Consider the following 10,975-nt stretch of genomic DNA (forward strand, 5'->3'; position numbering starts at 1 on the left):
ATCGATCCAAAAATATATTTCGGATCAAGTATTTGGTTTTAAATCGAATGCGGTTCGAATAATCGGATTTTTGTTCGGCCCTAGTTATGTAGGGGTAATACGGAGTACTACTACTACATAGTCTCGTCTCCACTCCTGGGTCTCTTTCGTTACATTTGATGATATGACAAAAATGTGAAGCAATATTAAAGAAAGAATATCTATCTGCCCCTCCACTCCTCCGTCCGCACTTAACCAATTCCAACTCACACAATCAACAAATATCAAAAACACCCAAAAAAAAAAAAAAAAGGAATAATGAGCAGCAGTAGAACATCAGATCCGCCACCATACAAACACCGTACAACCACCGCAATCCTCCGTCACGCAGCCACAACATCCGTCTCTCTCCTCCCAACAACCCTCTTCTTAACGTTACTCCTCTTCTCCTTCCGCACTTTCCTCCATAGCGGCACCTTTTTCATCACCTCCTTCATCGACCGCGACCCTTCTCTTAAATCCCTCCTCTCTCGCCTCGATCTCCCCGAAACCACCGCCGCCACCACCGACGAGGCATCCACCGCCTCATTTCTATCTCCTCGCCGTAACAACATCCGTCAACTCCACCGTTTACGCCATCGCCACCGTCCCTTTCTCCACCTTACTCGCGTCGGCACCCTCGACGACGACTTCTTTTCCTCCGATGACGACGACGATCGTCACCTCTTCGGGTCCCACGCTCCTCCCCCTAACGCCTCCTTTATCCCTCTCTCGTCTCTCTTCCCCGGCGTCATCCGTCCTGGAGTTTCTTTCTGGTTTCGCTACGCTAACGTTAACGATAGCAGTACGGACGCCGAGGTTGATGATGATAATAAAGAAGGTCCGGATGATGTTGTGAATTTAGGGTTTTTTATACCCGGGTTGGAATTAGGGAGACGGGATGCTGCCGCTTTGTTCTTCTTGATTACCTTGCTTTCCGCAGCGTATGGATGGGTGATTTTAGGGTTTGTCATAACCTATTCTTGGGCGTTAGGGATTGTGTTCGTTGCGGTCGTCAATGATTTGTTAGGCAGGTATAGTTCTTTTACCAGAAGTGTTTGGAACGGGTCGAATTTGGGGATTAAGAGGTTATCTGGGTTTATTTTGATGAGATGGGCGGTCAGGGATGCAGTCACGCAGGTTTTAGGGTTGTGGTATTTCGGAGAAATTCGTGATCAGTACTCCTTTTTTAAGCTCTTTTTGAGGTTGAAGTTAATGCCTTTTTCTGTGGCGTCCCCTTGGGTTCCTGGATATGATAAGGAGATTTCCGGGTTTTTGTTTGCGTGGTTTTTGATTGATTCACTTGTTTCTTTTGTTCTTGCGGTGAATTCGTGGGTTACGATTGTGAGCACGAGGCGGGGTGGGAGGGAGATTATTAAAGAAGGGTGGTACTTGCTGGCAACAATGATTCACGTGTCGATACAGTTGAAGTGTTTGGAGTTGATATTTTGCGGGGAGTTTATGAGGTCTGTTCTGGCAAGAGTATTTGGTGATTCGATTGCGTTTATATTGCAGTCATTGATCGAAGTCTATTTTATGGTGGCTTGGTTGATATATTACTTGGCTGCAAGGTGTAAAGATGCTAGTTTGAGCGGAAGAGAGTTCGGCAGGACAGAGTTGGAGGGCGTAATTGAGGGGCTTAGATGACATGAAGTTGTAGTCAGGTGAAAAGTCACCTGCTTAACTTCGGTTTATGTTTGCAGGCACTGTTTTTTACTGGAGATCACCGTGTTAAGTGTGATGTTATTGCCACGGATGTGATTCAAGTGCCATCATTGGTGATTCTGTGCCTAACATTGTGTTGTATGTAATTCATACTCGGGCAAGATATTACTTGCATACATTTCTAAGAAACATGCTGCATTTGTACATATCTTGCCGCAATTTTTTAGCCTATTTGAACGGTAGCTTTCAGTATGTGATGCTTTTATATGTACCAAGGTCTTAAACTCATCCAATTTGATTGTAGATCTGTACCTTGTTGTCCAGTGTATTTCATTCCTGTGAGAATTCTGATGAACAAAGTAGGTTAGTTTTGGAGCATACTGCATACCTATTATAACTACGGAGTACTTGTTAATCCTTCATATATACTGCCATGATTTTTTTAGTTGGTCATGCTGTCAAGTGATGCATATATTTATACTAGCCACCAGTTATAATTGGTTCTGATTGCTAAACTAGAGGTACACTCCAAGCTGGGAGGGTTTTTGGAGGGTTCACCTCAAGAATTGATCATGGTGCACCGAGGCCAGTGAGTGCAGTAGCGGAATATTAAGGGGGTGCTTGACTCTTGGTGGGTGGACTTGAATCTCATGTAGTACAAGTACTACAAACAAAAAAAATGACGGGGATAAATGAGGATCGACATGCTAAAGGAGGATTTGGTGGTGGGTGGGCAGTTGTAGTCTTGTTGACGGTTGTGAGACAAAGCATTAAGTTGCAAGATTTGCACCCTTTTGAGTTAACTTGTCGTGTAATTCAGCTCTAGATCTCTTGTAGATGTGCGGTGAAGGAAGTACGTAAGAAGATTGAAGAATGAATATAGGCATACGCAGTAAATGGATAAGTTGCTGTTTTTTTCCTGGTTGACAATGAGATCTTCCTGATCATGCTGAAATGGAATGTGTGTGTTTATAACGACTCTTACCTTACAATGGATGGTATGTTATGTGGTGTGAATGCTATGAAGTGTTAACTTTCCAGGCCTTAATTGTTTAGGTAATGTCTGATCGATAGATACTCCATATGTTGTGGTATGATTTTATTGTTTTAACAAATAACAAGGCCTTTTATTTGTTAAAATTCTAGCTTATTTTTTTTTTCAAGTCTCTTGCCTCTTATATTAGGTTGTTAGTTGAAGACATCAGACTTGTATGATCTCTTGTATATTTAACAGCAGGTCTCTCCGATGGCCTAAACTGACTGGTTGTGTTTGCAATGTGCATTTGACTATGGATAGTATATATTATCCGATTCTTGTTCGATTATAGTAGATTTTTTCAACAGTAGCTAAGAATTGGAATTGCTTTGTGCTTGGGTAGATATAATTTTGGTGTGTTTTTGAGTGTAGACTGTAGAGTGATTCCTGCAATTTTATGGATAGCTCGCCTTATACGTTTGTTTAACAATTGTTCCTATATCTTAATAAATAAAAGAATTAAGTTATACGTCATAAATTGTTACGGGTCATTATAAAAGTAATTTGATACTTTGATCTGGAAATGTGCAATTTCAGAGCGATAAATTTCTCACGGAACTTGTATGTATTATCATAAGAACGGCTCACACAAAAATTAGTGTGTATGGCAATAAAATGAGGTGGCATCGTATGCTCGACTGTTCTCTCTTTACCCTCTCTTCAAAACTTGGCCTATGTTCAATTGTATCCGCAAAAATGATTGCTCGACTTCAACGTTAGACATGTACATCTCCCAGAAGCTACATCAGAAAACAACTTTAGTCCGGCAAAGAAAGGTTGGTTTCATAGCATCTTGAATCCGAAAGCTCTCCTTTCTGCTCTGATCTACAGTTTGGAATTGCCTGGTCAAGTTCCCTGATCCTTTCAATTATAGTGTCTGGTAAAGCTAGTAAACCATTCCTCAAATGCTGATCCTAAACAAGAATTTGCAGTTGTAGTTACTGTCCATGTAAGCAATAGAAAACATAATGTCGCGCAAAAGCACTTGAAGTTCTTAATTGAATGGTCCATTATAACGTTATGTCTTCTTAATGTGTATCAGACACCGGCCTTGGTTCTTATTTCCGGTCATAAAACTAAATGTAGTATGGTGCTACAAAAAAATGTGAGAAAAACCCCTATCTAGGATGTTCGACATTAACAATAGCCAATATATAACACTAAACCATGGTTTAAAATATAGGATGCGACTCCAAAATGCAACCGAGTTACAAGGTTTTGAAGGTAACTGCAACCCAATTTTGAGTCACTATTGACAACATCTATAGTGAAACAATCGAGATCAAGTTGTAATGACGGATTACGAGATCAAGTTTTAAACCGAGATTTAATACATTCTAAAATATGTACTCGAACTGAGGATAATAAGTACATGGTGGCCGAGCACTCCTTCAAGAATATAACTGACCTATTTACCTTTTTTAAGCATTCCAACAGAATCGTTACCTGCTCTAGAATGACTCCAGATTTATTCTTAGCTTCACCATCCTTCCTTCTCAAGATTTAGACATAATCGCTCAAAACAGCACTCATGACTGCAAGTTAGTGTGTCATTGGGATATCTCTGTCACTTAAGTTTCATTTATCTTAAACTGCTTCAAAATCGACTACATTTAATCAATTAAATCCCCAACTCATACTCAACAGAAAAGTATATTGCACTCAACCGAAAGTGTCCTATACGCTAATCATCTGCCTTAAAGATCAATTTTGCATGGACGAAGGATAGATAATGGTCTCTCCATACCCAAAAAATGTCCTATACGATCTCAAAGAACTACAAGTATATCAAACTAGCAAGACACCACAAATGGCAAATGGCTAATGGCTAACTGAAAGTAAATATTCATTATTTTCTATGTTTATGGGAAAGACTAGATACCATTGATAAGATATATTCCAAACATTAAATCATGATCAGAGTATAGGAAACACTGGCATTAAAGAATGGAACACCGACAGACTACGGGCAGTAAAGGATGGAAGTTGGAACACATGCATGAGTAACAAAAAAAAACAGACCTTTCCTTTTTTCTTTCGAATTCCACTATTACTCTTTACGAGGTTTCGCCATTTGTCCTGCACAGATTATTGGTAACAGAAAAATCTTTAGACCAAAACTCAAGCAAAATCATGTATGCAAAAGATGTAAGGCTGGAAATATCAAAACAGTTAAATAAAGGATTGTGAAATACCCTGATATCAGTGGGAGAACGGCATGCAGATGGGAAAAAGGTTTTCTGTATAGCAGTCCATTGTCCTTGACCATACTTAGCAATGCCATCAACCAATTTTACCACCTCATCCAATTTCCATAGCTTGTTGTACTTCTGACTTCTGAAGCTTGATTCATTAGGCGTATAGTCATCATCTGTGTCTAGTTCCTGCAAGAAACATACCCAAATTACTTCATGAGTTGTATGTACAAATCTGCTAAAGATTCACAGATAAGACTCCCTTATTATTAGCTTCCAATGGTATTGGGTCTGTATTTAGCTGAGTGATTACGGCAAGCTGCTTCATATGTAATTCTAAACGCAAACAATACTTATCTTGTGAACTTCTGGTTACATAAAGATAAACGAATTTCCACATAATGAAATCATTTGCCTGTTGTACCAACATTTTAACAATCGGTCACCAATTTATTCAAGACAAATAGGGGAGGGGTGCAGATTATCTTCCAAATCAATATATTAAAGACTCCCCAAATTGATTTACATTGTTCATCAATTGACTAAGCTTCAATACGGGCATTTAGACTGAAATGATGCAATATCCAACTTCCAACCTCTACTGCCACTGTTGATTTTTAATAGTGGTATTTTCTCATTTTTTGCTTACAAACATTTCACATATTAGTTACTACAGACGATATTTGAATACACGTCAAGTAGAAACTAAAAGCTCAACTCAGAAAGGAATCTTTGAACTAGAAAAGAACAATAATACATACTAAGTTTCTTCTGGAGACCTTTAGAGTTTCTCTTTCAGAGGTTGCATGGAACTTCTTCTGATTAGACACAGCACCAAGATATTTACAGCGTGACGAGCTCGTAGGAAATTTCTTTGGTCTACCTCTAACCCGTTTTGGCTTTGAAATTGGTGACTCCTCTGCATACTTTTTTGGAGGACGACACAATCTCTTCTGCCTAGATGTAACCAGTCCGCAAGGGCCATGACCCGAACAGTAATTTATCAGCAAGTCTTCTGCTTCCATCAAATGATTCACCCGGTTGACTTCATCAGATGGTGAGTAGTGTTCTTTGATTGCTTTTTCAGCACGCTGTTTACCACAGACGGTTGAGCAATTCATACTCCTTCTGTCCTCGGAGCGATTTAAATGTGTGCCATCTTCAATTACTGTACCATCTATGTTTTTGTTCCCAGTGACGTCATGGATTTCACTAGCAGTATCCCTCAAGCCTTTAGGAGGTGGAATGGAAAATTCAGACACACCAACAACCTCATTGCTAGTTTCTGGGGAGTTGAGTGCTGATCTAGGGTTCCCAAAACTCAACTCATCATCACAGAATTTGAAATCTAGCTCAGGAACTTTTTTTGCAGAATCAATGTCTGTTTTGCAGTATATGAAAATTCTGAATGAATGCGCTTTGTTATAATCATTTTTACAATGTGAAATACCGAATACATACCCAAAATGCTATCTTCAGATAATTTTGGGAAACAGACTGCCAAAGTTAAGTTGGCTATTTCATCCTCACATAGCAGTCGATTGGAAACCTACAGGTGCACTTCTTTTAGCAAACAAACATTATGAACTTATACGACAGCGATAAGGTCGGAGCCCCAAGCACCATGCTTCCAAGAAAGAGCAACTCGGAAAACTGTGGAGCTATAATTCCTAAATGGCAAAATCTACTTATTCATGACCTTTATACTTTATAGAAGAAACCATGAAGTTGAGATAAAACTTGAGACAGAGAGCCAAGGATGAGAAATTGAGAATATTCTATTTCACTAGAATCCTCTATGAATTTAAATGAAACCGTAAGTATGGAGCTGGAAGACATAGAGAGAAAATTTGAAAATTGAACGGAACAAGAAGTGTCTCTTTAGATAAAAACATCAACTGCCTTAATTATTGCAAAGTTGAAAGTATGGAAGACATCCAAATAAAATGCAGCGACTACAAATCCACTACATATGATAATGAAAAACATGTTTCAAGGATGATAATTTGGGGAAGCAAAGAAACAAAAATATGCACACATCGTATGAATGAAACAAAACAAATACACGTACTCTGCATTCATCGTCATGTTCTGTCATGTTGGAAGTCAGCCTTTCTGCAGGGAAGTGAAAAGACAGATGTTTTGAATAGGATACTGCACTAAGGAACAACAATTTCAGTCGTGTAATGAAAGCAGACTTGCTAATTGTAAGTACCCCGTATAAGAGACAGAGAAGAAGTAGTTTCATAGTCTATTCAATATTTTTTTCCCCCGTCTGAGAGAAAAAGTAGTCTTGAAACCAGGTCATACACTTGACAGCTAAGCAGTAATCACCAAAAAGTTATAATCAATAGTACCATGCATGAATTTGAAGACTGAACCCTTGTTTGGATCGAGGATATGAGAGAAAGTGACATTATGGTAAGGGAGGGGATTTTATAGGGTTTGTTTGGATATTATGTAGGAAGTTGGGGGCAGGGGGGATCTAACAGACTGTTTTTTGGACAATTTAAGAACCACCATGCAACTCAACGATCAAATGATGTCGCACTTATGATGCAGATTAGCCACAGTAGAATAAAAGAATAAATAAAAGATTAAAGAGTTCCATCTCCTTTGATATTAACAAACCCGGTGGCACTTCTACTCAAACAAAAAAAGGCATATGGAACATTTACGACACTAAAGATGAGAGCAATGAGTAAGTTCTACTGTATTACCTAAATTGGCAATTGAATCGTAATGAAACACGGAAGAAACATCATCAATTCTGAATGCCTCCTCAAAGTTCGCGTCCAGGTAAAGTGCAGAAGCATAAGCATACTCAGATTCAGCCCATTTATGACTCGTTTCAGATACTCCATATGCATCCTCAGCAATCCAAGGCTCTTCCTTAACCTGTGGATGAAAAAAAAGGCATAAAGAGTTGCATCAATTGCATGTTAAGGTTAAGACATTACTGTAAATGAAATATTCCTTGGTGTGTTGTTCGCTTTTGACATGTGCAGTAAAGCTGACAAAGGCAATTTAAATTACTATTTAGGAAGTAGCCTCAATCCTAAGACATTAACTAAAAATTTGACTACAGGAATTTTAATTAAGGGGATATAATCACTATATCTGAAAGAGTAAGAAAAAGACTGAATGGCAAAGGTAGATGCATTCGAAGGGTTCCCTATCTGACAATAATTTTACGTCCATGAAGTCGCTAATGCACTACTATGAACTACATAAATTATCCCAATCATCCATTCAGGATGTCATAAGAAAACTAAAAAACGCCTAGGATATTAAATCTTGAACCCCGTGTTGCCGTTAAATTTGGGCTGCGAATCCTGCGACACACAATCGCAAACGAGTAATAAAGATATCAAAGGTTCTCAAGGCCACTTTTTGAGGCGGTATTGGTGACAACGATGATCCAGTGACTTATACCAGGCTGCAAAGACCGATTTCAAGATCAAGACTGAAACCAAGATTTAGAACCACGGGTAATCACTCCTATTAAGGATAAGAAAGTAAAGTGCATGTAACATCTAATGATCCCAAACTTTAAATGTTAACTAGTCGGAAAAGTATGTGTCCAAAAGATCAAACTTCACTATCAATAAACTTTCAGTTGACGACCTCTAAACTTGTACGAGTAATTATCTTGACAGATTCTCGTGTTTAGACAATCTACATCAATATACTTTTGGATCGGTTAAAAGATCAATAGAATACTTCCACAGTTCCACACATAGAACGTTGAGAAGCAAGATCTACCAACGCAATCACAAAGATAAAGTTATAAGCCATGACATGTTTAACACAATAAGAGCACTATTGAATCCAAGTATCCAACATATAAGACGGCAACACAAGACACAGCCAGCGTGCTTCCCGCAGAAGAAAATTACAAAAGAAAAAAAAAAATACTCTCCTTGTCCAAACCATTTGTTTACCTTTGATTCAAATACTCCTCACAAAGATTATAAAAGGTAAATAAATGATTGGGATAGAGGGAGTAGCACTTAATACATAATACTCGTATATGCTCCATCAGAATGTACAATGTCTACTCTACAGTAGTCCTTTATTGGATACTCCCTTGTTTCACAAATATATACTCCCTTCATATTTTAATTTTCTTCTCACTTCTCAAATTATGTAAGGGGAAATTTGAGAAGTAGGAAGAAAATGGCAACATGGAGGTAGTATTACACTTGTACATATACAAGAATTGAGAAGGAGTTGAGATGCCAAAATAAAAAGAACATCAAATCAGTATTGGTTTACATACTTGTTAATTCTTATACGTATAGAATACGGAAAATATTTATGAAGTAGAGGAAATATGTAGACAAGTATTTGACCGCGTCAATTATAGTATTCAGAAAATATTGTTTAGGAAAACACAGTAAACAAAAGAACGAAAAGCAGGAGGTTCATAAAGCAAGAATGTTTAGTTACTCTCTAGAATATACAGAAAAATCATGTTGAGGTCCAGACCAAACACCCAGTTACCCATTGCCAACAGGGGTGGACGGTTATTAAAACTTGAATGCATGGGCCCTTTCTATGAAAAGTAGACGCATTAACTCAACTCACAAAGCAATGATAGTATGATACACAAAGTAGAGACAGGTGAGTCAACATTTGATATAAGGTTACTCTAGTTTTTAATACATCGATTCCTATTTACAACTAAAGTAACTGGATAATGTTGATTTAAAATCAACATTGAAATCAGACAATTAAGTCTAACAATTTAGAGAATTGCAAAACCTATTAGAAAACAAAACACTTATCCTTGTAATCGGAGTTGATGAAATTGAGCAAACACTGACTGAGTAATTATCATCAACAAAGGTCAATAATTATCTTATTTTAGCAATGTGCTCTTTCTCAAAAATCAATAGCGGCAAAAAAGCAGGTTACGCGCACATAAAAACAAGTAGTTTAACTACTACGTATGTATTGGAGACAAATAGTCTATAAATTTGCGAGGAATGATAAAAGATTTTTAGAGTGATAGTAGGGAAATAAGCAGAAACAGCGAGAATCGGCGTTGCATGATGGATTAAACTCTAGAAATCGCAGAAATTAAGCTTAGCGCAACATCATTAAGTTAAAAGTGGAGCATTTAATCGCAACGAATTAAACAAAACAACATTTTCATAGCTAAATGAAGATGTAAATCAGTAAATATGAAGAGGTAGAATCGTAGAAATGAGAAGAGAGATTAAGAAGTGAGGAGAAGAGCCTGAGATATACTGACTCACCTGGGAGGAGATGTTCATAGTAGTGAGAAGTGAGGACTGAGGAGTGAGAGGAGAGAGAAAATGAATGAAGGAAGGAAATGACGGGACAAGAATTTATTAAGGTTGTGGGAATGTTCCAATTGTAAAACCACTCGCTCCGCAGTTACTAGTTACTACTAGTCATAGTCACACATTGACTACATGCCACCGAGTACGAGTACGAGTACGAGGAGGCTTGGACTAGAGCTGATCAAATGACCCAGGCCCACTAACCCGACCCGGCTTAGCCCGATTTTTTCACGGGCTTGGGCCTCGATTTTAGGCCCAAAAAGCCCACGGCCCGAAGCCCATGGCCCGATTCAAATAATTGGGCCGAGTTTGGGCCGATATTAAAGCCCGAATTTTGGCCCGGCCCGGCCCGGCCCGAATATATACAAAACTTTCGATTTCATGTATGATTTAAGGATGTAAATTAGTGTTAGTAAAAAAAATAACAAATCAATTGCTATGTAGTTCATGATCTAGGGTTTGTGTTGTAAAGGGAGTTTTATTTTTGTAGATGAATGTAAAATAGTGCCAGTTTCCTTTTATAATGGGGAGAAAGACAATTTTTTTATTTTTCTAATTAGTGATGGATGTGTTTAAATCCTTTGTACTCCGTATAAATTTAAAACCGTCTATATCCAATTAAAAAAATAAAGCGTTATGTAAAAAGAAAATTGGATGACAACCTTTCATATCCCATCGCCACTGTATTGACATAAACCGTTTATATTCAATTAAAAAATAATTATGATTGAGGAGTTATTAAATTGATT

General features: G+C 38.0%; 2 protein-coding genes across 4 annotated transcripts; one reads left to right on the plus strand and one right to left on the minus strand.

Moving 5' to 3' along the window:
- The first annotated feature begins 209 nt into the window (after nt 1-209).
- On the plus strand, nt 210-2,105 carry LOC141592162 (uncharacterized). Its single transcript, XM_074412757.1, has one exon. It carries the CDS (start codon nt 298-300, stop codon nt 1,663-1,665), a length of 1,368 nt encoding a protein of 455 aa, XP_074268858.1. The 5' UTR covers nt 210-297; the 3' UTR covers nt 1,666-2,105.
- A 1,145-nt stretch (nt 2,106-3,250) lies between these two features.
- LOC141592161 (uncharacterized) lies at nt 3,251-10,301 on the minus strand. 3 transcript variants are annotated; one of them, XM_074412756.1, is made up of 8 exons: nt 10,179-10,301; nt 7,635-7,812; nt 6,986-7,029; nt 6,376-6,463; nt 5,676-6,295; nt 4,915-5,103; nt 4,742-4,798; nt 3,251-3,633 (listed from the first exon to the last, which is right to left on the minus strand). In XM_074412756.1, the coding sequence occupies exons 1-8, from the start codon at nt 10,194-10,196 to the stop codon at nt 3,478-3,480; spliced, it is 1,350 nt and encodes a 449-aa protein (XP_074268857.1). In that variant the 5' UTR covers nt 10,197-10,301; the 3' UTR covers nt 3,251-3,477. The 3 variants fall into 3 exon arrangements, with proteins under 3 accessions (XP_074268857.1, XP_074268856.1, XP_074268854.1); XM_074412755.1 differs by having other exon boundaries at nt 5,694-6,295; nt 6,986-7,068; XM_074412753.1 differs by having other exon boundaries at nt 6,986-7,068.
- Between the last annotated feature and the right edge of the window lie 674 nt (nt 10,302-10,975).

This window comes from Silene latifolia, chromosome 7, assembly GCF_048544455.1.
Source record: "Silene latifolia isolate original U9 population chromosome 7, ASM4854445v1, whole genome shotgun sequence".
Classification (NCBI taxonomy): domain Eukaryota; kingdom Viridiplantae; phylum Streptophyta; class Magnoliopsida; order Caryophyllales; family Caryophyllaceae; genus Silene; species Silene latifolia.

Bases quoted from the DNA above. Each gene is read 5' to 3' on its own strand.
- LOC141592162 (XM_074412757.1), top strand. From the start codon at position 298: ATGAGCAGCAGTAGAACATCAGATCCGCCACCATACAAACACCGTACA.
- LOC141592161 (XM_074412753.1), bottom strand. The intron at 4,799-4,914 runs GTATTTCACAAT...TAATCTGTGCAG, and splicing joins GTTCTCCCACTGATATCAGG to GACAAATGGCGAAACCTCGT. The intron at 3,634-4,741 runs GTCTGTTTTTTT...ATTCTTGTTTAG, and splicing joins TTCGAAAGAAAAAAGGAAAG to GATCAGCATTTGAGGAATGG.